The sequence below is a fragment of the Ornithorhynchus anatinus genome, chromosome 13 (genome assembly GCF_004115215.2).
Source record: "Ornithorhynchus anatinus isolate Pmale09 chromosome 13, mOrnAna1.pri.v4, whole genome shotgun sequence".
NCBI classification, from domain to species: domain Eukaryota; kingdom Metazoa; phylum Chordata; class Mammalia; order Monotremata; family Ornithorhynchidae; genus Ornithorhynchus; species Ornithorhynchus anatinus.
This window is the reverse complement of record NC_041740.1, coordinates 40374604-40399872: the sequence shown is the minus strand read 5'-3', so window position 1 is coordinate 40399872 and position 25269 is coordinate 40374604. Positions and strand designations below refer to the sequence as shown.

Here is a 25269-nt window from a genome sequence, read left to right as displayed (position 1 = left end):
TTCTTACTGGTTTGGGACCAATGTCTTGTTAACCACCTCAGCCTTGCACCTCCTAGTTAAGGCCCATGGGGCATGTTGCTAGGGGTGAGGGGATGTGGCTGGGCCCCGGGGCTCTTTTGCCTGCCCCTCTGGGGGAGAGCCCTCCAGCTCAGCCCCTTCTTTGTGAGGTCCTTGCCTGGCAGCCGAGAGAGAGAGGGCCCCCCCAAAACAGTTCAGCAAGTGGGCAAAACTCTTTATTAGCCCTGAAACAGAGTCATGAGTCCTCAAGATAGCGGTCATGGGGTGGGAGTGGGGGGCCAGGCAGTCCCCCCCCCCCAACCCAGATATCTGGGTCAGGGTCTCCTCAAGAAGCTAGCCCTTCCCTGGGGCACCGGGAGCTGCTGGGAAAGACTGAGTGCCCAAAGATATTCACACACCCACACACCCCTACTTCTCACAATCCAAAGAGTAGAGCCCAGCCCCTCACCCTCTGGGAACCCACCTGTCCGTCCACTCCATTAAGTTTACTGTGGGACCCGTCCCGGGCAATACTGACCGGGGTCAAGGGCTCCCATGCCTACCGGCGGCGAGAGGGGAGAGGCCACAGGACCCAGGATGGAGTGGCTGGGGCGGCCAGCTGCTGCGGGAGAGTCCTAAAGGAAGGGCCGAGCCCCCCACCGGGGAAACGTTCTGGACCGAGGGGCACCGGCAGCTCACTGCCTTCTCTCATGGCCCCCTTTTCCGGGCCCACCACCGTGCCTCAGAGGGCATGAGGGAGGACCGGCCGGGAGGGCAGCGATGGTCAGTCCGGGCCAGCGGCCGCTCACTCCCCGGATTCCTCTTTCCTTTGCGGGCCGTTCCTTGACCGCAGCCGCCTCAGCTTCCCGGCTCTGAGTCGGCCCCTGGGCCCCCGGTGGGCGTCACTGATCCACGGGTGTCGCCTCGTGCCCGGCTTCTGCCTTCTCAGCCGGAGGGTCGGGGGGGATGAGGCACTGGACCTCCTCGGTGCTGACGGCCACCTTGTCTGGCTGGAGCCACCGCCTGAAGTGCTCCAGGGTGCTGCGAGAGAGCATTCAGTTGTATTTATTGAGCGCATAATGTGTGCAGAGCACTGGACTAAGAGCAGGGAGAAGAGCTGAGCGGGTCGCCTGGTACCATCCGCCTGGGGACCCAGAGAGGACTGACTCTCTGGGCCTCAACGATCCCTCAGGACCCAGGACCCGCCCCCCACCCAGGGCAAGACCGACAGCTGTGAGGAGAGCATGAGCAGAAAAGGAGTCGGAGTTGGCACGGAGTGCACATCTCCTCCCAGAGGCCTTCCCTGACTAAGCTCGCCTTTCTTCTCCTCCCACTCCCTTCTACGTCACCCTGACTTGCTCCCTTTATTCACCCCCCCATCCCATCCCCACCGCACTTATGTCCATATCTGTCGTTTACTGATTTCTAGTCATGTCTGCCTCCCGCTCTATTCATTCAATCGAATTTACTGAGCACTTACTGTACACTATATTAAGTGCTTGGGAAAGTACAGTGACAGACCCTGTCCACAACAAGCTTACAGTTCTTCCTCCTATTTTAGACTCTGAGCCCCACGCAGGACTGTGTCCATCCTAATTATCTTGTATCTACCCCAGAGCTTAGAACAGTGACACATAGTAAGTGCTTAATAAATACCAGTGAAAAACATAAAGTGGGGAGGAAGAGTGGGACCATATCCCCATTTTCAGGGATTTATAGGAAACGACGGGCCAGATAGGGTAAGTGACTTGCCCGAAGTCACAGGGCAGAGTAGGGACAGAGCTGAGGCTCGAACTCGACCCCCAGACCTGTGCTCTTTCCACTAGGCCATGCTGCCAGTAGACCCCCATGTCCCCTCCCCCAAGTTTCAGCTTCTCGGCACCTCAGTCATGGGTCGGCCCGCACCCTTAAAGCTTAGGGGGAGCGGGGACGGGCGGAGCAAGTCTCGGGGTTACCTCTCATCGGCATCCAGCCCGTCCACGAACACCTCTGACTCCAGCTTCTCCTGCAGGAACCGGTCCCAGTATTCCTCCTTGGCCCGGGCCAGGGTCCGCAACATCTCCTTGGAGGTCACTTCCTGGCTCAGGCCCTTGACGCGCCTCAGTCTCCTCTCTAGGAGCAAAGAGAGAGAAAGGTTTGGCGCAGAAGAGGCTGGGGACAGCGAGAGATCAGCGTGGCCTGGGAGATACAGCCCGGGGCCTGCCCGTCATTGGGCAGGGATTGCCGAATTGTACATTCCAAGCGCTAGTACAGTGCTCTGCACATAGTAAGCGCTCAATAAGCACTGTTGAATGAATGAATGGGAGTCAGAAGGACCTGGGTTCTAATCCCGGCTCCACCACGTCTGCTATGTGTCCCCGGGCAAGTCATTTCACTTCTCTGCGCCTCAGTTACCTCATCTATAAAATGGGGATTAAGAGTGGGAGCTCCATGTGGGGCAGGGATTGTGTCCAACCTATTTAACTTGTATCTACTTTAGCGCTTAAAACAGTGCTTGGCACATAGCAAGCACTTAACAAGTACCATTATTATTTTATTAGTAGCTCAGCCTGAAAACCCAACCCAGCCCCCCACCCCCCGCTTTTTTTAATGGTATTTATTAATCACTTACTACGTGCTAGGCACTGTACTAAGCACTGGGGTAGAAACAAGCTAATCAGATTGGACACAGTCCATGTCCCACATGGGGCTCACAAGTCTTAATCCCCACTTTACAGATGAGGTCACGGAGGCCCGGACAAGTAAAGTGACTTGCCCAAGGTGACCCAGCAGACCAGTGGCGGAGGCTTCGGACCCCCAGGCCCGTGTTCTATCCACTCGCCACGCCGTTTCTCGCTGCTGATTAGAAATGTCGGAGCCCCACAGAGGCTACTGATAAGCAGCCACCGCCCTGGCTGCCGAAACCTAAGAGATTATAAGAATGAATTCAAGAATGGGTTGGGAAATGACTCTCCTCGCTCATGCTGGCCATGAGCTGGGGCGCCCACCCCCCCGGCATGACGCTAGCCAATCAATCTAACATTCTGCTGCTGGGCGACCTCGAAAATGAAAGAAGTGCTTATCGGCCCTGCTATCCGGGTCCTGGGCAGAGACGCCCATGGGGGTGAGGGAGAGAAGGTGGAACAGATGCACAGAGGCGGAAAGACGGCAGAGAAACATCGACTCGCCCGGCCAACCGATAAATCGATTGTATTTATTGAGCGCTTACCGTGTGTAGCGCACTGTACTAAACATTTGGAAGATACATTCCCTGCCCCACAACGAGCTTAAAGTTTAGAGGGATCCACCTCAGTCGGTGAAAGGCTAAGGAGCCATTATCAGTGGTATCGTTCCAGAAGGTGAGACATCTGGGTGGCTATCACTTTACTTCTCTGGGCCTCAGTGACCTCATCTGTAAAATGGGGATTGAGACTGTGAGCCCCACGTGGGACAGGGACTGTGTCCAACCCGATTTGCTTGTATAATACTAATAATTATGGTATTTGTCAAGCACCTTACTATGTGCAAGGTACTGTACTAAGTGCTGGGGTGGATAGAAGCACGGGTATCCACCCCAGCGCTTAGGACAGTGCCTGACCAATAGTAAACGCTTAACAAATACCATAATTGTTTATTATTATCATCACATAACCCAGACGCCGACTATGACTATTACTAATAATGATCTCTGTGGCATTTGTTAAGTGCTGGTCATCCGCCCTTCCCTCAGGACCCCAAGCCCTTCCTTGCGGCCCGCACTCACCCAAAGAGGCTAAATAGATGTCCGAGTCCTGCAGGGGGGCCCAGGGCTTCGCAGCCGGCTTCGAGGAGAAGTCGGCCCCTTGCCCCCCGTCGCCCCCCTGGGGATTGGAGTCCGCGAAGGAGTCCGCAAAGGTGTCACCGGCCACGTCCTCCCGGTCGGGGTCGGGCAGACGGGAGCAGATTTCGGCCCAGAGGTCCTGGCCCGAGCGGGCGGCGGCCCCGTCGGTGCTCTCAAACATCTTCATGGGGGACCCAAGCTGAAAGGCAGAAATGGGCATTCGAGGTGCAACGTGAATGGAGTCTGTTCCCCACCATTCGAGCTGGGGCAGTTCTACCCATTATTTATTTATATATATGTCCGCCTCCCCGTCTAGACTGTAAGCTCGTTGTGGGCAGGGAATGTGTCTATTATTATATTGAACTCTCTCAGGTGCTTAATACAGTGCTCTGCACACAGGAAGTGCTCACTAAATACGATTTAATGAACCAACGCATTGTACCTCGGCCCCACAGCGCTTACGTACAGATCCATAATTGATTCAGGGAAGCAGCGTGGCCCAGTGGAAAGAGCCTGGGCTTGGGAGTCAGAGGTCATGGGTTCGACTCCCGGCTCTGCCACTTGTCAGCTGTGTGACAGTGGGCAAGTCACTTAACTTCTCTGTGCCTCAGTTACCTCATCTGTAAAATGGGGATTAACTGTGAGCCTCACGTGGGACCACCTGATGACCCTGTATCTCCCCCAGCGCTTAGAACAGTGCTCTGCACATAGTAAGTGCTTACCAAATATCAATATTATTATTATTATTCATTTATATTACTATCTCCCCCTGTAAATTCACTGTGGGCAGGGGACGTGTCTACCAATTCTGTTATATTGTACCCTCCCAAGCGCTCAGTACAGTGCCCTGCACACAGGAAGGGCTCAAAAAATATGATTGCTTGCATGAAAATGAAGCAAGAGTGATTGGGGGCAGACGCCAGGAAGAACTTCCTGACAGTAAACCAGGAAGGTTGGATTGTTGGAAAGCCTTCCCTGGCCATCCCTAACAACGGAATCATCCTCATGTCTGTCTCCCCAACTCTAGACTGTCGGCTCACTGTGGGCTGGAAATATGTCTGTTTACTGTTGTACTGTCCTCTCCCAAGTGCTTAGTACAGTGGTCTGCACATAGTAAGCGCTCAATAAATACAGTCGAGTGAATAAGCAGCGTGGCGTAGTGGATAGAGCACAGGCCTGAGAGTCAGGCGGTCATGGGTTCTAATCCCAGCCCCGCCTCTTGTCTGCTGTGCGACCTGGGGTAAGTCACTTCACTTTAGAGAAGCAGCGCGGCTTGATGGAAAGACTCGGGCTTGGTTGTCAGTGGTCACGGGTTCTAATCCCCGCTCCGCCGCTTGTCACTTGGGCAAAGTCACTTTAACTTCCCTGTGCCTCAGTTACCTCATCTGCAAAATGGGGATGAAGACTGTGAGCCCTACGGGGAACAACCAGATGACCTTATATCTACCCCAGCGCTTGGCACATAGTAAGTGCTTAACAAATACGAAGATGATTATTATTATTCTGTGCCTCAGTCACCTCATCTGCGACAGGGGGATTGCGACTGTGAGGCCCATGGGGGACAGGGACTGGGTCCAGCCCTGTTAGCTCCACCCCACACACTGCCTGGCACATACTAAGCGCCTAACAAATACCACCATTCTTATTACGGAGAAGCAGCGTGGCTCGGTGGAAAGAGCACAGGCTCGAGAGTCAGAGGTCACGGGTTCGAATCCCGGCTCTGCCACTTGGCAGCTATGGGACTTTGGGCAAGTCACTTCACTGCGCCTCGGTGACCACATCTGTCAAATGGGGATGAAGACGGTGAGCTTCACGGGGGACAACCTGATGACCCTGTATCTTCCCCAGCGCTTAGAACAGTGCTCTGCACATAGTGAGCGCTTAACAAATACCAACATTATTATTATTATTATTCTGCGTGAATGCCCTGCCCCGGGGAGCGGAGGCAGGAGGAGGGAGAGTTTGCCGTTGGGTCGGGTGGGCCTGCAACCTCCATGGTGGTCCAGGGCCAGGGGTGCAGGAGGAGTGTCCGATTTGTCCATTCCAAGCGCTTAGTACAGCGCTCTGCACCTAGTAAGCGCTCAATAAATACTATTGAATGAATGAGTGACCGGGAACGAGACCCTCACCTGCCCGCCACCCTCCAGCGACGTCTCTCTCTTCCTCCAGCCCGTCAATCAGCGCCCGGGGGGGCGGGGCGCGGTCTCCCCGGTGACGAGCCCCGGGACTCCGCCAATCACCCGCCGCGCCTCGGGACCCTCTGGACGCTGATTGGCTAGCTCCAGACGCCACTCACGCCGGGAGCCGGAACCTACCATGGAGGGCGGAGGGGGGGGATCGATGGGCTGAGGTGAGAGACACGTGACGGGGCGGACCATCTAAACGGGGGCCGGAGGCCCGCCCATAAATCCCCAGTCCATCGGGCCTATTTGTTGAGCGCTTATGGGGGGCAGAGCGCTTTACTAAACGCTTGGGAGAGGACAAGACAACAATAAGGAAGCAGGAGTCAGAGATCACGGGTTCGAATCCCAGCTCTGCCACTTGTTAGCTGGGTGACTGTGGGCAAGTCACTTAACCTCTCTGTGCCTCAGTGACCTCATCTGTAAAATGGGGATTAAAAGTGTGTGAGCCCCACGTGGGACAACCTGATGACCCTGTATCTCCCCCAGCGCTTAGAACAGTGCTCTGCACATAGTGAGCGCTTAACAAATACCAGCATTAATTAATATTAGAAGACACATTTCCTGCCCATTTTTCCCTCCTCCTATGAGACAGGTAATTGTTCTCCCCCACTTCAAAACCTGACTGAAGGTAGCGTAGCTCAGTGGAAAGAGCCCAGGCTTGGGAGGCAGAGGTGGTGGGTTCTAATACCGCTCCGCCGCTTGTCAGCTGGGTGACTTTGGGCAAGCCATTTCACTTCTCTGGGCCTCAGTGACCTCATCTGACAAATGGGGATGAAGACTGTGAGGACAACCTGATTACCCTGTATCAACCCCAGCGCTTAGAGCAGTGTTTTGCACGTAGTAAGTGTTTAACAAATGTAATTATCATTATTAATAAATGCGATGGAATGAATGAATGCATACAGTAAGCACTCAATAAATACAATAGACTGTCAGCCCCTTGCAGGCAGTGATTATCTCTATTGCCGAATTGTATTTATTGCTATTGCTATTGTTTTTGTCTGTCCGTCCCCCCGGATTAGACTGTAAACCCGTCAAAGGGCAGGGACTGTCTCTATCTGTTACCGATTTGTCCATTCCAAGCGCTTAGTACAGTGCTCTGCACATAGTAAGGGCTCAATAAATACTATTGAATGAATTGTACTTTCCAAGTGCTTAGTACAGTGTTCAGCACACAGTAAGCACTCAATAAATACGATTGAATGAATGAATGAGTGTAAACGCTCAATAAATATGATGGACTGAAATACGTTTGAATGAATGAATGTCAACACTCACCAAATACGATTGAATGAATGAATGTCAACGGTCACTAAATACGATTGAATGAATGAATGTCAACGCTCACTAAATACGATTGAATGAATGTCAACGCTCACTAAATACGATTGAATGAATGAATATCAACGCTCACTAAATACGATCGAATGAATGAATGTCAGCGCTCACTAAATACGACTGAATGAATGTCCACCCTCATTAAATAGGATTGAATGAATGAATGTCAACGCTCACTAAATACGAGTGAATGAATGAATGTCAACGCTCACTAAATACGAGTGAATGAATGAATGTCCACGCTCACTAAATACGATTGAATGAAGTCAACGCTCGCTAAATACGAGTGAATGAATGAATGTCCACGCTCACTAAATACGGTTGAATGAAGGTCCACCCTCATTAAATAGGATCGAATGAATGAATGTCAACGCTCACGAAATACGAGTGAATGAAGGTCCACCCTCATTAAATAGGCTCGAATGAATGAATGTCAACGCTCACTAAATACGAGTGAATGAAGGTCCACCCTCATTAAATAGGATCGAATGAATGAATGCCAACGCTCACTAAATACGAGTGAATGAATGAATGCGAGCGCTCACGAAAGACGATCGACCGAAGAACGTCTGAAGGCGGGAACGCAAGAAGGCGGGGGGGGGGGGGTGTGCGGCGCCGCCCCTTGTCCGGAGGGGGGCGCTCATGGGGCGGCGGCGTGACGTCATCGGGGCGCGCCGGGCCCGGTGGCGGGCGGCGCATGGGGCGCGGGCGAGGACCGGTCCTGCGGCGCCTCGGCCTCATGGCGGCCCCGGGGCCCATCCCGGTCCCGTCCGGGGGGCGGAAGCGGCGCGGGGAGCGTCCGGCGGCGGCGGCGGCGGCGGCGGCCCCCAAGAGGCGGCGGGCCGGGGTGAGCTTCGGGCCGGAGCACCTGGCCGAGACCAGCTGCTACGTGGAGGGCGGCCTGCGCAAGGTGCGGCCTTACTTCTTCGACTTCCAGACCTACTGCAAGGGCCGCTGGGTGGGCCGCAGCCTGCTGCACGTCTTCCAGACCGAGTTCCGCGCCCAGACGCCCGCCTACTACCAGGCCGCCGCCCGCGCCGGACGCCTGCGCCTCAACGGCCAGCCCGTGCGGGACCTCAGCGTCCTGCTCAAGGTGGGGGCGCCGGGGCCCGCCACACACCCCCCCGCCCCCAACACTTAATCCCGGGTTTAATGGTGGTCTTTGTTGAGCGCTTACTCTGTGCAGAGCACCGTTCTAAGCGCCGGGGGAGAGACAGCCTTCATAATAATAATAATAATGTTGGTATTTGTTAAGCGCTTACTAGGTGCCCAGCACTGTTCTAAGCGCTGGGGTAGACACAGGGGAATCAGGTGGTCCCACGTGGGGCTCCCAGTCTTCATCCCCATTTTACAGATGAGGGAACTGAGGCACTGAGAAGTGAAGTGACTTGCCCAAAGTCACACGGCTGACAAGTGGTAGAGCCGGGGTTCGAACCCATGACCTCTGACTCCAAAGCCCGGGCTCTTTCCACTGAGCCACGCTGCTTCCCAATAATATTATAATAATAATAATAATATTATAATAATAATGTTGGTATGTGTTAAGCGCTTACTAGGCGCAGAGCACTGCTGTAAGCGCCGGGGGAGAGACAGCCTTCATAATAATGTTGGTATGTGTTAAGCGCTTACTAGGTGCAGAGTACTGTTGTAAACGCCGGGGGAGAGACAGCCTTCATAATAATGTTGGTATGTGTTAAGCGCTTACTAGGCGCAGAGCGCTGTTGTAAGCGCCGGGGGAGAGACAGCCTTCATAATAATGTTGGTCTGTGTTAAGCGCTTACTAGGTGCAGAGTACTGTTGTAAACGCCGGGGGAGAGACAGCCTTCATAATAATGTTGGTATGTGTTAAGCGCTTACTAGGTGCAGAGCACTGTTGTGTTAAGAGAAGTCACTTCTCTGTGCCTCAGTTCCCTCATCTGTAAAATGGGGATTAAGACTGTGAGCCCCACGTGGGACAACCTGATTCCCCTATGTCTACCCCAGCGCTTAGAACAGTGCTCGGCACCTAGTAAGCGCTTAACAAATACCAACATTATTATTACATTATTGTTCTAAGTGCCGGGGGAGAGACAGCCTTAATAATAATAATGTTGGTATTTGTTAAGCGCTTACTAGGTGCCGAGCACTGTTCTAAGCGCCGGGGGAGAGACAGCCTTAATAATAATGTTGGTATTTGTTAAGCACTTACTAGGTGCAGAGCACTGTTCTAAGCGTTGGGGTAGACACGGTCATCAGGTTGTCCCACATGGGGCTCACAGTCTTAATCCCCATTTTACAGATGAGGGAGCTGAGGCCCAGAGAAGTTAAGTGACTTGCCCACAGTCACACAGCCAACAAGTGGCAGAGCTGGGATTCGAACTCATGAGCCCTGACTCCAAAGCCCGTGCTCTTTCTACTGAGCCACGCTGCTTCTCCACAGAGCACTGTTCTAAGCACTGGGGTAGACACAGGGTCATCAGGTTGTCCCACGTGGGGCTCACAGTCTTCATCCCCATTTGACAGATGAGGTCACTGAGGCACCGAGAAGTGAAGTGACTTGCCCACAGTCACCCAGCTGACAAGTGGCCGAGCTGGGATTCGAACTCATGACCTCTGACTCCAAAGCCCGGGCTCTTTCTACTGAGTCACGCAGCCTTATTGTTCTTGTCTGTCCATCTCCCTCGATTAGACCGTAAGCCCGTCAAAGGGCCGGGACCGTCTCTATCTGTCGCCAACTTGTTCATTCCAAGCGCTTAGTACAGTGCTCTGCACATAGTAAGCGCTCAGTAAATACTGTTGAATGAATGAATGAATACAGGGGAATCAGGTTGTCCCACGGGAGGCTCACAGTTAATGCCATTTAACAGATGAGGTCACTGAGGCCCAGAGAAGTGAAGTGACTCGCCCACAGTCACACAGCGGATAAGTGGCAGAGCCGGGATGAGAACCCATGACCTCTGACTCCCAAGCTCAGGCTCTTGCCACTAATAAGGATATTTGTTAAGCACTTACTATGTGCCAAGCACTGTTCTGAGCACTGAGGTAGATACAAGGTAATCAGGTTATCCCACATGGGGCTCGCAGTCTTAATCCCCATTTTACAGAGGAGGTCACTGAGGCCCAGAGAAGGGAAGTGACTTGCCCACAGTCACACAGCTGATAAGTGGCTGGATCCGGATTGGAACCCACCACCTCTGACTGCCAAGCACATGCTTTTCCCACTAAGCCACGCTCCTTCACTAGGCCATACTGCTCTTCTGTATAGATGATAATTGTGTTTTTTAAGCGCTTACTGTGTGCCAAGACTGTGTCCAACCTGATTATCTTGCATCTACTGCACTTAGTAAATGCTTAAGAAATACTGTCATTATTATTATTATCTGGATTTATTTGAATTGATGTCTGTCAATAATCAGTGGTGGAGCCGGGATTAAAACCCGTGTCCTCCAATTCCCAAGCCCGTGCTCTTTCCACTAAGCCACGCTGCTTCTCATTCGTTCGATAATAATATAATAATACCGCGCCTGTCCCGTAGTAAGCACTTAATAAATACCATTAAAACCCCCCCCAGAAGAAATATCGCCGATCGATCGATCGATCGGGGTGGGGTGTCGGGAGTCCACGCCGACCCGCTCGTCTCGCCCCGGCAGGACAACGACTTCCTGCAGAACACGGTGCACCGGCACGAGCCCCCCGTGACGGCCGAGCCCATCCGCGTCCTGGCCGAGGACGAGGAGGTGGTGGTGGTGGACAAGCCCTCGTCCATGCCGGTCCACCCCTGCGGCCGCTTCCGCCACAACACGGTCATCTTCATCCTGGGCCAGGAGCACCAGCTCACGGAGCTGCACCCGTTGCACCGGCTTGACCGGCTGACCTCCGGGGTGCTCATGTTCGCCAAGACGGCTGCCGTCTCCGAGCGCATCCACGAGCAAGTGCGGGAGCGGCAGGTGAGGCTGTGAGCCCCCCGGCCCCCTCTGGCACTCAGGAACGGGGGGCGTGTAGGAGTTCTGGGGTGCTCAGGCGAATTGAGGGGAGCCCGGGGGATCCCGTGGCAGGGGGAGGGGGCTCGTCTCTGCCGCATGGTGGGCAGGGAATATTTGTGTTGGATTCTCCCACGCGCTCAGTACAGTCCTCTACATACAGTGAGCACTCAATAAGCAGCCTGGTGTTGAGGGAAGAGCATGAACCTGGGAGTTAGAAGGTCATGGGTTCTAATCCCGGCTCTGCCACTCGTCTGCTCTGTGGCCCTGAGCAAGTCACTTCACTTCTCGGGGCCTCAGTTCCCTCACCTGTCAAAGGAGGATGAGGACTGTGAGCCCCATGGGGAACAGGGGACTGTGTCCAACCCGATTTGCTTGTTTCCACCCCAGCGCTTAGTACTGCGCCTGGCACGGAGTAAATACTTAACAAATACCATAATAAATACGTTGAAATGAATGAATGATTGAAAAGAAGCAGCCTTGCCTAGGGATAGAGCAAGGGCCTGGGAATCAACTGAAGCACAGAAGAAGCGACTTTTGCCCGAGGTCACACAGCAGTCAAGTGGCAGAGCCGGGATTAGGACCCAGGTCCTTCTGACTCCCAGGTCTGTGCTCGATCCACTAGCCGCACAGCTTTTCAAAAGAAGCAGTAAATATGATCCCTAATCTCAATTATAAAAATAACTGCGGTCCTCTAAGTGCTTATATACCAAGCACTGTACATTACCTCCGGGATTTATACAAAATAATGAAGTCGGGCACAGTTCCTGTCCCATGTGGGGCTCGTGGTCTAAGGGGGAGTGAGAGCAGGTATTGAAGCCCTATTTTCCAGATGAGCAAATTGAGGCTCAGAGAAGTTATTTACCCATGGTCCCACAGCAGGCAAAGTGGCAGAGCCGGGATTAGAACCCAGGTCCCAGGAACTCCCCGGCCTGGGCTCTTCAATATAATAGGCAAAGGGCACCTCCACAACACGGAAAGGTAGTGAGATGAGAATTGAGGGGGGCTAGAGCTCAAGAATGAGGGGATTCGGTTCATTCATTTCATTCACTGTCGTAATTATCAAGCACTTATTGTGCGGAGCGCTGTACTGAGCACTTGGGTGAGTCCACTAGAGCAATAAACGGACACCTTCCCTGCCCATGATGAGCTTAGAGTCTGGAGGGGGAGACAGACCCGAATATAAATCAACAAGTCTCAGGCATGTTCAGATAAGTCCTGTGGGGCTGGGAGGGGGGATGAATAAAGCGAGCAAGTCGGGGCAACGCAGAAGGGAGTGGGAGAAAAGGAAAGGAGGGCTCAGTCAGGGAAGGCCTCTTGGAGGAGATGTCCCTTGAATAAGGTTTCGAATTGGGGGAGAGTCAGTGTTTCTCGGTTATGAGGCGGGAGGGGGTTCCAGGCCAGAGGCAGAACGGGGGCGAGGGGTCGTCGGCGAGATAAAATGAGACGGACTATGTCCGCTCTGAGTTTAGGAAGAGGAGGGTTCAGGGGGCGGGGTTGGGGCAGTGAGGGTGACTGGTCTGAGCCTCCGATTTTTGCTTCCCCTCCCTTTTGCAGCTGGAGAAGGAGTACGTGTGCCGGGTGGAGGGTGAATTCCCCGAGGGAGAGCTGACGTGCCAGGAGCCCATCCTGGTGGTGTCCTACAAGGTGGGCGTGTGCCGGGTAGATCCGCGGGGCAAGCCGTGCTGCACCGCCTTCCGGAGACTCAGCTGCAACGGGCGGTCCAGCGTGGTGCTCTGCCGGCCCTTGACGGGCCGCACCCACCAGATCCGTGTCCACCTCCAGTACCTGGGGCACCCCATCCTCAACGACCCCATCTACAACACGGCCGCCTGGGGGCCCGCCCGCGGCCGGGGCGGGCACGTGCCCAAGACGGACGAGGAGCTGCTGCGGGACCTGGTGGCGGAGCACCGGGCCCGGCAGAGCCTGGTCGGGCTGGGCCCGGACGACGACGACGACGAACTGGGCCCCGGGGCGCCCTCGGTCTTGCCGGGAGACCACCGGCCGCCGTCCCCCACCCCGGATGTGAATGAGGACGCAGGGGAGGGGGACGTGGACCCCTTGTGCGAGGAGTGCCGGTTGGCACGGCCCGACCCCTCGCCCCAGGAGCTGGTGATGTACCTGCATGCCAGGTGCTACAAGGGGCCGGGCTTCGAGTACTGCTCCCCTCTGCCAGCCTGGGCCCAGGATGACTGGCAAGAGGACTCAGGGACGCCGGGGTCCGGCTCGGCGTCGTCAGGTGACCCCTCACCCCCCGCTGGCCCGGCTGGGGACAGGGGAGAGGAGCCGGGGCCGGACACCCCCTGACTGCGGCCACCTCCTCCCCCCTCCCCCAAGCTTGCAAATACACCTCTTTGCCAGCCACCCCCGTCCTCGTGTCTGATTATTAATAATGAAATTTGTTAAGCACCAAGCACCGTAGGAGATACAAGATAATCTGGTTGGACCCGATCTCTGTTCCACGAGGGACTCCCAGTCTAAGGAGGAGGAAGGACACGTGTTGAATCCCCATTTTGTAGGTGAGGAAAGTGAGGCACGGGAACTTCAAGAGACTTGCCCAACTCTGCACGCAGTTAAGCGCTCAGTAAATATGACTGAATTGAATGAATGAATCCCAAAGCAGGCAGGAGGCAGAACGGGGAATATTACCCAGGTCCTCTGACTCCCAGACCCGTTGGGGTCTTTCCACTTCTCCATGCTGATTGTTTCTTGGATGCCCCGCCATGATTTCCCTTCTCCATCCACCCTTCCTTCCTTACCCAGACCCTTCAGTTTCCTCTGGCCCTTCTGTCCGCCTGATAATGTTCACCAGGCACCGGGCCTGGCCTGATCCTGAGCCCTAGTAGCAATTGTATTAATAATAATGATATTTCTAAAACACTCTGTGCTAGCCACTGTACTAAGTACTGAGGTGGATACAAGCCAGTGAGGGTGGTCACAAGTCCCTGTCCCCCATGGAGGGTCACAGTCTCAAATCTCCATTTGTATCTACTGTAGCACTTAGGACAGTGCTTGGCACATATTAAGCGCTTAACAAATAACACCCTTGTTATTAGTATGAGCAGGAAACCCAGAGGCTTTTACTCCAATCTGTTCTGTTTCTTGAGAACACAGCAGCCAACCCAGCTACCTGCAGGAGGGAAAAGCTGGAAGAAAAGAGGTGCAGAGGGTAGGAAGGTGACTGAAGGACCCCCAGTCCTCAGCTGAGTTAGGGCGGGGGGCGAGGAGAGAGGACGTTGCAGAGTAAAGTGGAAGGCCTCAGAAGGGGTCTTTGGATGGGATCGTAAGGCAAGAGGCAGTTGTGCCTAGTGGATAGAGCAGGGGCATGGGAGTCAGAGGACCTGGGTTCCGATCCCAGCTCCTCCATTTGTCTGCTGTGTCACCTTGGACAAGTCACTTCACTGAGCCTCAGTTACCTAATCTGTAAAATGGGGGTTGAGACTGATTCCTACGTGGGACAGGAACTGTGTCCAACCCCATTAGCTCGTTTCTATTCCCGGTACCTGGCACATAGTACGCACTTAACAAATACCATTTTAAAAAAGAGAGGGGAAACCCCTGACCAGGGTGGTCCAGGGGGAGAGGAGGTGAGGGGAAAAGGGGGCTGGAGCTGTATCCAGCATGCTTGGGATTTTGGCAGTTTGGGGCAGAGGGATGGGTTAGGTTGAGAGGAAGTGTGGCGTAGTGGAAAGGCCATCAAGGAGGGGTGGCTTTGAGGGGTCTCTAGTCCTAGTAGCTCAATTCCCAGTTGTATCTACCGAAGCACTTAGAAGAGTAACAAGTATGACAGTTATTATTAGGAGCACTTATTTACTGAGCACTTACTGGGTGCAGAGTAACATCCTCAATGCTTGGAAGAATACAGTACAACAGACAGACACATTCCTTGCCCACAACGACTTTACAGTCTAGAGGGGGGGACATAGGCATTAATATAAATACATAATCTAATTATTGATACCATTAATAATACCTAATAAATACTATTCTGCTAATTCTTCATCAGAGTTAGTAACCTGAGAGACAGGTCAGGGACAGACTTCTCACTGTCTACTAGAGTGCTTGACCTCTGTCATTCATTCAATCATATTGAGCACTTACTATGTGCAGAGCATTTTACTAAGCGCTTGGAATGTACAACTGGGCAACAGAGACAATCTCTGCCCAACAATGGGCTCACAGTCTATCACTATCACTCCCAGGATTACCCCTATAAAAGTGCATGTTATGTCCCAAACACTTAATAGCACTGGGATAGGTACCAGATAAGGTGGGATCGGACACAGTCCTGTCCCTTAGAGGCTCATAGTCTAAAGAAGAGCAGGATTCTTATTCCCATTTTATTACTAATAATTGCATATATCTTCACTTACTATTTGCCTTCTTACTGCCTACTTTTGGCAGAGGTACAATGTAAGCAGATCAGACCCGATCCTTGTCCCTCATGGGGTTCACAGGACTAATTCTCTGGAGAAGGCACCAATGCTAGGAAAAGTCCAGGGAAACGTGGAAGAGGCAGACTGGCAGCTAGATGGATAGAGACCATAACGGAAGAACCGTTAGGAAGGTTGCGGATTATGGCAGAAAACAGGACGTTCTGGAGAAAATCTATCCATAGAGTCGCTAGAGTCAGAAACGACTGGACGACAATAATAATAATAAAAATCATTTAAGCTCAGTACAGATGACTAATACTGAGTTCCATCTGGCTATCCAATTCATCTCAAGGATTCTAATCCCACCACTCGGTAGCAGAAGACAATATTCCTGAAATCACTTCCCCCTCTCTTTTCACCCCTCGAAACTATTTCTTAGCTCAAGGATGAGAAATAGACTTTTTCTCCCAAAGTGGTTGCTGAGGCAGATTCATTCAATCGTATTTATTGAACGCTTGTGTACAGAGCACCGTACTGAGCGCTTGGGAGAGTACAAGGTAACAATAAACAGGCACTTTTGGCTGACCAACCTTTGGAAAAAAAATGGAAATAGGGATAAAGTCTGTGTGGGACAACAGGTACTTTCTGGAAAGTATCTCCTCGTCCCCTCCTCATTCCCCCTCCTCGCTCCCTCTGCTCTATCTCCTTCTCCTCCCCACAGCACTTGTCTATATTTGTACATATTATTTATTACTCTATTTTATTAATGATGTGTATATATCTATGATTCTATTTATCTTGATGGTATTGATGCCGGACTACTTGTTCTGTTGTCCTCTCTCCCCCCTTCTAGACTGTGAGCCCGTTGTTGGGCACGGATGGTCTCTGTTGCCGAATCGTACATCCCAAGCGCTTAGTCCAGTGCTCTGCACACAGTAAGCGCTCAATAATACGATTGAATGAATGAATGAATGAATGAAAGAAAAGCCAAAGCCAGACCAGTTATCTCACTTTCCAGAGTTGTTCCCCACAGCCCTGTCCCTCAGGATTTTTCTCCCTGTCCCTCAGGCCTCTGCTGGGATAAGCTCTAGAGGCTTCAGTTACGCTAAACGTGCACAGGAAATAATCTTACTCTCGAAGCAGCGTGGCTCAATGGAAAGAGCAGGGGTTTAGGAGTCATTCATTCATTCATTCAATAGTATTTATTGAGCGCTTACTATGTGCAGAGCACTGTACTAAGCGATTGGGATGAACAAGTTGGCAACAGATAGAGACAGTCCCTGCCGTTTGACGGGCTTACAGTCTAATCGGGGGAGATGGACAGACAAGAACAGTGAGTCAGAGGTCCTGAGTTCTAATCCCGGCTCTGCCACTTGGCAGCTGTGTGACCGTGGGCAAGTCACTTAACTTCTCTGTGCCTCAGTTACCTCATCTGTAAAATGGGGATTAACAGTGAGCCTCACGTGGGACAACCTGATGACCCTGTATCTACCCCAGCGCTTAGAACAGTGCTCGGCACCTAGTAAGCGCTTAACAAATACCAACATTATTATTATTAATCCCAGCTCTGCCACCTCTCTGCTGTGTGACTTTGGTCGGTGCCTCAGTGACCGCATCTGGAAAATGGGGTTTGAGACTGGGAGCCCCACGGGGGACAATCTGATTACCCTCTATCTCCTCCAGTGCTCTGAACAGTGCTGGGTACATAATAAGCGCTTAACAAATACCAACATTATTATTATTAAAATGGGCATTAAGAGTGTGAGCCTCAGGTGGTGCAACCTGGTTACCCTCTATCTACCCCCCTGCTTAGAACAGTGCTGGGCACATAGTAAGCGCTTAACAAATACCAACATTATTATAATTAAAATGGAGAATAAGAGTGTGAGCCTCAGGTGAGGCAACCTGGTTACCCTCTATCTACCCCGCTGCTTAGAACAGTGCTGGGCACATAGTAAACGCTTAACAAATACCAACATTATTATTATTAAAATGGGAATTAAGAGTGTGAGCCTCAGGTGGTGCAACCCGGTTACCCTCTATCCACCCCGCCCCTTACAACAGTGCTTAGCACATAGTCAGCGCTTAACCAATGCCGTCCTGATGATTATCATCATCTTCAGTCCGGTCCCCCTTCATCAGAAAGAAATGGAGATTCTTCCTCTAACCTGAAGGTTGAAAGAAAAGCAAAAAAAGGCAGACGACGAGGATGGGATTCGAACCCACGCGTGCAGAGCACAATGGATTAGCAGTCCATCGCCTTAACCACTCGGCCACCTCGTCCCACAAGCCTCCCCTTCTCCTCCAGCCTATAAGAAGCCAAAGACGACGGAAGGCGCCGTAACGTCCCGGGCGCCGCCATGTTGTACGGAAAACCGTCTCCGGTGGGGGCGGGCTCGAAGCCCGACTGTTTCCAACCGATTCTTCCATACTTCGATCCCTCCTGGCTCCCGGGGGGACAAGGGAGGGAAGAGAACGAAGGGTGTGGAGGCGGAGAGGGCGAGGTGACGATGGAGGGGACGGGACTGGAAGGCCCGTGAAGGCCGCGGGGCCCCGGAGGCTTCTGGGAGTGGGGTCGGGGAGGTTGTTGTGCGCATGCGCCACGCCCGGGCGGTTAGATTTGAACTGCGCCACTGAGGCGGCGGCGATGGCGGCCTGAGGCGGCTTCGATCGTCCGCGAAGAGCTGCGCTCCTCAGGGGCCGCTTGAGCCTCGGCCCGGCGGCCGGTGGGCTGGCCGGACCCCCGTCCCCCGCACAACAGGTGGGCGCCCGCGGGGGCCGGGACGGGACCGGCCGGGAGGCGCCCCCGCCCTGCTCCTTCTCCCCCTCAGGCCCGAGGCCTCCCGCTCCCCCTCAGCCCTTCGTCATTTTTCTCCTCAGCCCCCGGCGTCCTCCTCCCTGTCAGCCTCGGCTCCTTTTCTTCCTCAGGCCCGAGGCCTCCCGCTCCCCCTCAGCTCCCCTCACCCCTTCGTCATTTTCCTCCTCAGCCCCCGGCCTCCTCCTCCCTATCAGCCTCGGCTCCTTTTCTTCCTCAGCCCGCGGCCTCCTCCTCCCTGTCAGCCTCGGCTCCTTTTCTTCCTCAGGCCCGAGGCCTCCCGCTCCCCCTCAGCCCTTCGTCATTTTCCTCCTCAGCCCCCGGCGTCCTCCTCCCTGTCAGCCTCGGCTCTTTTTCTTCCTCAGCCCCGAGGCCTCCTCCTCTGTCAGCCTCGGCTCCTTTTCTTCCTCAGCCCCCGGCCTCCTCTTCCCCGTCAGCCTCGCCTCAATTTCTTCCTCAGGCCCGAGGCCTCCCGCTCCCCCTCAGCCCTTCGTCATTTTTCTCCTCAGCCCCCGGCGTCCTCCCCCCTGTCAGCCTCGGCTCCTTTTCTTCCTCAGGCCCGAGGCCTCCTGCTCCCCTCACCCCCTCGTCATTTTCCTCCTCAGCCCCCGGCCTCCTCCTCCCTGTCAGCCTCGGCTCTTTTTCTTCCTCAGCCCCGAGGCCTCCTCCTCTGTCAGCCTCGGCTCCTTTTCTTCCTCAGCCCCCGGCCTCCTCTTCCCCGTCAGCCTCGCCTCAATTTCTTCCTCAGGCCCGAGGCCTCCTGCTCCCCTCACTCCCTCGTCATTTTTCTCCTCAGCCCCCGGCCTCCTCCTCCCTGTCAGCCTCGGCTCCTTTTCTTCCTCAGCCCCCGGCGTCCTCCTCCCCGACAGCCCTGGCTCCTTTTCTTCCTCAGGCCCGAGGCCTCCCGCTCCCCCTCAGCCCTTCGTCATTTTTTTCCTCAGCCCCCGGCGTCCTCCTCCCTGTCAGCCTCGGCTCCTTTTCTTCCTCAGCCCCCGGCCTCCTCTTCCCCGTCAGCCTCGCCTCAATTTCTTCCTCAGGCCCGAGGCCTCCTGCTCCCCTCACTCCCTCGTCATTTTTCTCCTCAGCCCCCGGCCTCCTCCTCCCTGTCAGCCTCGGCTCCTTTTCTTCCTCAGCCCGCGGCCTCCTCCTCCCTGTCAGCCCTGGCTCCTTTTCTTCCTCAGGCCCGAGGCTTCCCGCTCCCCCTCAGCCCTTTGTCATTTTCCTCCTCAGCCCCCGGCCTCCTCCTCCCTGTCAGCCTGGTCACAATTTCTTCCTCAGCCCCCGGCCTCCTCTTCCCCGTCAGCCTCGCCTCAATTTCTTCCTCAGGCCCGAGGCCTCCTGCTCCCCCTCAGCCCTTCGTCATTTTTCTCCTCAGCCCCCGGCGTCCTCCCCCCGTCAGCCTCGGCTCCTTTTCTTCCTCAGGCCCGAGGCCTCCTGCTCCCCTCACCCCCTCGTCATTTTCCTCCTCAGCCCCCGGCCTCCTCCTCCCTGTCAGCCTCGTCTCAATTTCTTCCTCAGGCCCAAGGCCTCCCGCTCCCCCTCAGCCCCTCGTCATCTTCGTCCTCCTCAGCCCCCGGCCTCCTGCTCTCCATCTCCCCCAGATTGTTCTCCCCCTCAGCCCCAGGACCTCCTGCTCCCTGTCCTCCCCTCGTCATTTTCTTCCTCGGGCCCCAGTCGTCCTCCTCCCAGTCATCCTTGGCTCCTTTTTCTCCTCAGGCCCGAGGCCTCCTGGTCCCCAGCATCCTGGGTCCATTTTCCTTCCAAACCCCCAGTCTCCTGCCGCCCATCACCCCCAGATCATTTTCTTCTTCAGCCCCCGGCCTCCTGCTCCCCGGCCTCCTCAGGCCCGAGGCCTCCTCCTCCCCGTCATCCTTGGCAGCGGGACTCAGTGGAAAGAGCCCGGGCTTGGCAGGCAGAGGTCATGGGTTCGAATCCCGACTCCGCCCCTTGTCAACGGTGTGACTGGGGGCAAGTCACTTCTCGGGGCCTCAGTGACCTCATCTGGAAAATGGGGAGTAACTGGGAGCCTCACGTGGGACAACGTGAAGCAGCGTGGCTCAGTGGAAAGAGCACGGGCTTTGGAGTCAGAGGTCATGAGTTCGAATGCCGGCTCTGCCACTTAGCTGTGTGACCGTGGGCAAGTCACTTAACTTCTCTGTGCCTCAGTTACCTCATCTGTAAAATGGGGACGAAGACTGTGAGCCCCACGTGGGACAACCTGATTCCCCTGTGTCTACCCCAGCGCTTAGAACAGTGCTCTGCACATAGTAAGCGCTTAACAAATCCCAACATTATTATTATTATTACAACCTGATTCCTCTGTGTCTCCCCCAGCGCGTAGAACAGTGCTCTGCACATAGTAAGCGCTTAACAAATCCCAACATTATTATTAAGTCACTTCACTTCCCAGTGACCTCATCTGGAAAATGGGGATGAAGACTGGGAGCCTCACGTGGGACAACTCGATGACCCTGTCTCTCCCCCAGCGCTTACATAGTAAGCGCTTAACAAATCCCGACATTATTATTATTATTACAACCTGATTCCTCTGTGTCTCCCCCAGCGCATAGAACAGTGCTCTGCACATAGTAAGCGCTTAACAAATCCCAACATTATTATTAAGTCGCTTCACTTCTCAGTGACCTCATCTGGAAAATGGGGATTAACTGGGAGCCTCACGTGGGACCACCCGATGACCCTGTCTCTCCCCCAGCGCTTAGAACAGTGCTCTGCACATAGAAAGCACTTAACAAATACCAACATTATTATTATTAAGTCCCTTCACTTCCCAGTGACCTCATCTGGAAAATGGGGATGAAAACTGGGAGCCTCACGTGGGACCACCCGATGACCCTGTCTCTCCCCCAGCGCTTAGAACAGTGCTCTGCACATAGTAAGCGCTTCACAAATACCAACATTATTATTCCCTGGATGCCCGGGCCCGCAACCTGCAAGTAGGAGCTACCAAGTCCCCGCCTGGCCTCTAGAAGCTTCCACTCTTAAAGGATCCTGGGGTCGAGGCCTCCCCATAACACAGCACCCCCAGGTTCATCCAATTCATGGTATTTACTGCGCGCTTACTGGGTGCAGAGCACTGGGCTAAAACTCCCAAGGATGCGCCTTCCAGCCCTCAAGTAAGACTGAGATCGGGAGGGAGCTCAGTGTGGAGGGGGAAAGGCAATGCTAAGCCTTGTTTGAGCTTCGAGGTGGGTGTGGTTTTCTGTTTTTTGTGTTTACAAGTGCACAGGGTGGGGTGTCAGTCACATATGGATCTCTTCGGCTAAACCCACGCCCCAGCAGAATCTCCCCGTCAGTAACGTTATCGTTAAGCAGGAGGGACCGTCTTTCTGTCATGCATCTGAAGCATTTCAGCCACACTTGCAACTGGAAATAAAATCTCCCCAGTTTTGTGGGGGTGTTACTAACCAATCATATTTACTGAGCACTTATGTGCAGAGGACTGTACTAAGCATTTGGGAGAGTACAACATAACAGATGGTAAACGCATTCCCTGCTCACAGTGAGCTTCCTCTCTAAATAAAAATTGTGGTATTTAAGCGCTTACTCTGTGCAAAGCACTGTTCTAAGCGCTGGAGGATACAAGGGGAACAGGTTGTCCCGCGTGAGGCTCACAGTTTTAATCCCCATTTGACAGATGAGGTAACTGAGGCACAGAGAAGTTAAGTGACTTGCCCAAGGTCACACAGCTGACAAGTGGCAGAGCCGGGATTAGAACCTGTGACCTCTGCCTCCCAAGCCCACGCTCTTTCCACTGAGCCACGCTGCTTCTCTAGAGGGGGAGACGGACGTTAATATAAATAAGTAAACGATGGACACACACATAAATGCGCTGGGACCGAGGGAGGGATGACTCCAGTGCAAGGGTGACTAGGAGGAGAGGAAGTGAGGGTTTGATCGTGGAAGTCTTCTTGGAGGAGATGGGCTTTTAATAAGGTTTCGAAGGTGAGGAGAGCGATTGCCGGATAGGAAGAGGAAGGGCATTGCAGGCCGGAGGCAGGACGTGGGGGAGAGGTCAGCGGTGAGATAGATGAGATGGAGGGACAGTGAAGAGGTCGGCATTAGAGGAGCGAAGTGTGCGGGCTGGGTTGGAGTCGAAGAGCAGCGGGTTGAGGTAGGAGGGGACAAAGAGATTGAGGGCGAGGAGTTTCTGTTTGATGCCAAGGTATCCTAATAACCTAGCACGAACGCTGCAGTCTCCAAACTAGCTCCTAAATATGGAGGAGCTTTCTCCTGCGGTCATTGATTTTTATTTTTCTCTGTACATAAGACCGTCTCCAACCTAGGCAACGGGGCGGTGGGGAACCATGGGTTGGTTGCTCTCCGGAGCATCCATCTTTATGTTTAGGGGAAGATCCTTAACGTCTCCTCTATATCCTAACCACCAGTGAAGAGGTATTTATGTATAAAGAACTTTAACTTCATTTGTTGTTATAGAAGACTAGCCCTTTTAAGGGAAAAATATGACTTTGAAAGGTTGACTCAAGCAAGAGTGATTTTGTGGTCCAACCTATTAAAATCCAAGTTCAAGTTGGATGCAGAAGTGTTTGTTTAATTTGCTTTCTTTATCTATCTACATATGTACATATACCTATATCTATCTGTCTATATTAAGGGGTGTGTGTGTGTGTTTGTCTTCTCCAGAATTGATTACCAGGATGAGGTGCAGAAATCCCAAAATATCGACCCACATGTTCTCGTTAACAACTCATTTAGATTCTTTGTTATCCCGAAGCTTGGGCCCTGTTTGCTCTATTATCCTCAAGTGGTGTATTAATGGAAAATACATGTAGCAGTGAGGCAGGAATATAATTTTTATGGTGGAGATTGGTTCAGCGCACACTCTGTAATTTCTCTGTTGCTCTCAAGAATAATTCATTTAGATTTAAGCGGTTTTATCTGTACCCGGGTACCTCGAATTCGGTTTTGTTTTGCTGCATTGCAAAGAGCTGCGATCCATTTCAGAGTTCAGCTACTCAGCCTGCTTTTGAAAAGCATAAGAATATTTGACAAGGGTGACAGTTCATTTCTTGAAGGAGCTTTCAGGAGGCTTCGAAGATGGGGAAAACTGTGACCCTGTGGATTGTGCTGGGGAGGGAAAGGAGTCCCAGGCAGAAGGATCAATCAGTTAATCCATCAGTGGTATTTATTGAGCACCTACCTTGTGCAGTTCTTGGTACTCCTAGGAGAGTACACTAGAGGTAAAAGACAATTTCTGCCTCCTAGGAGTTTACGGAAATGGGGGAGAGTCACAAAATAACAATAATAACGATATTTTCCTTACCATTATAGTGTTTGTTAAATGCTTACTGTGTGTCAAGCACTGTTCTAAAAATTGCAAAGTACTCATATGCCAAGCACTGTACTAAGCACTGGGGCAGATACAAGCAACATACAGGAAGCATTGTAGTCTAATGGAGAGAACAAGGGCCTAGGACTTGACTTTGATTTTGAAGGTGCGTGGGTGTATTTGTGTCTTTTGTTATGGTATTTGTTAAGCACCGTGGGTCAGACACACTACTAAGTGCTGGGATAGATAGAAGTTAATCAGGTTGGACACATTGCCTGTCCCACATAGGGCTTCACAGTCTTAATCCCCATTTTACAGATGAGGTAACTGAGGCACTGAGAAGTGAAGGGACTTGCCCAAGGTCACACAGAAGACGAGATGAGTTCTAATCCCTGCTGTGCTACTTGTCTGCTGTGTGACCTTAGGCAAGTCACTCCACTTCTCTGGGCCTCATTACCTCATCTGTAAAACGAGGATTAAGACAGTGAGCCCCATGTGGGACGTGGATTGGGTCCAACATGATCATCTTGTATCTATCTCAGCACTTAGTACAATGCCTGGAACCTAGTAAGCTCTTAACAAATTCCATTTAAAAAAAAAAAACAAACCAACCTTGTAAAGATTTCAGAAGTGATTTACGGATAGGAGGAAATAAAGTGCTGAAATAGTAGAGTGCATTTACAATACATATAAAATGCAGTGGGTAGCTGTGAGGACATAAATGATCAGGCTATGATTCGGGAAGAAAAACAGTAATTGGGGGGTGGCCTCCTGGAGGAGGGGGCTTTCAAGAGACTTTGAAGTTGGGGGAAAATGGTGGTCTGGTGGATTGTGCTGGGGAAGGAAGGGAGTTGTAGCCGGAAGGAAAGATCAGTTAAACAGTCACTTTGGCCATTCCTGAGAATTTACTGTGGGCAGTGCATAGGGACTGTGTCCTACCTGACTCTCTTGTAGCTACCTCAGTGTGTTAGTGTAGTGCTTGGCACACAGTAAGTACTTAAATACCAATTATTATTATTATTATTGCCAATATTGCGGTTATTATTTATTAACCAGACACCCCTGCAAATTAGGAAGGAGGAAGAAAACTGTGAGTCATCATAATTAGACAACTCATTACCGGCTTTCTCCAGGGCATAGGGATCCTCCGGAGGTGCCAACCTCTCCCCATCCACATTGCCCCACCTGAGCCCTTCCTGTTACCAACCTAATTTCTGTTAGTGCAGTTCCGGGGCCACATAGCATAGAACTGCGCCGATTTGGTTTTTATTTGCTATATCTTTGCTGTGTTTTCACTTTTTTGATGAGCACCCGTTAAGCACTTACTATGTGGCAGGAATTATACAAGCTAGTCAAGTTGGACACAGTCCATGTCCCACATAATAATAATAATGCTGGTATTTGTTAAGCGCTTCCTATGTGCAGAGCACTGTTCTAATCGCTGAGGTAGATACAGGGTAATAAAGTTGTCTCATGTGAGGCTCACAGTTAATC

General features: G+C 52.7%; 3 protein-coding genes and 1 non-coding gene across 5 annotated transcripts in view; 2 read left to right on the top strand and 2 right to left on the bottom strand.

Annotated features, from left to right (window-relative positions):
- Nucleotides 1-215: 215 nt before the first annotated feature.
- CCDC32 (coiled-coil domain containing 32) lies at nt 216-6017 on the bottom strand. Its single transcript, XM_029077280.1, has 4 exons — nt 5926-6017; nt 3740-3995; nt 1953-2109; nt 216-1038 (listed from the first exon to the last, which is right to left on the bottom strand). Exons 2-4 carry the CDS (start codon nt 3981-3983, stop codon nt 900-902), a joined length of 540 nt encoding a protein of 179 aa, XP_028933113.1. The 5' UTR covers nt 3984-3995; nt 5926-6017; the 3' UTR covers nt 216-899.
- Nucleotides 6018-8007: 1990 nt separating this feature from the next.
- Nucleotides 8008-13640, top strand: RPUSD2 (RNA pseudouridine synthase domain containing 2). The gene is made up of 3 exons (XM_029077316.2): nt 8008-8410; nt 10947-11243; nt 12834-13640. Exons 1-3 carry the CDS (start codon nt 8015-8017, stop codon nt 13581-13583), a joined length of 1443 nt encoding a protein of 480 aa, XP_028933149.1. The 5' UTR covers nt 8008-8014; the 3' UTR covers nt 13584-13640.
- A 4213-nt stretch (nt 13641-17853) lies between these two features.
- On the bottom strand, nt 17854-17935 carry TRNAS-GCU. The gene has a single exon. It is a non-coding gene; the product is annotated as a tRNA-Ser (tRNA).
- A 331-nt stretch (nt 17936-18266) lies between these two features.
- KNL1 (kinetochore scaffold 1) overlaps nt 18267-25269 on the top strand; it is a 38718-nt gene continuing 31715 nt past the window's right edge. For both annotated transcript variants that reach the window (XM_029077853.2, XM_029077852.2), the window contains exon 1: nt 18267-18413. The gene's annotated coding sequence lies outside the window, so the exon portion shown is untranslated. The remainder of the gene's footprint in view (nt 18414-25269) is intronic.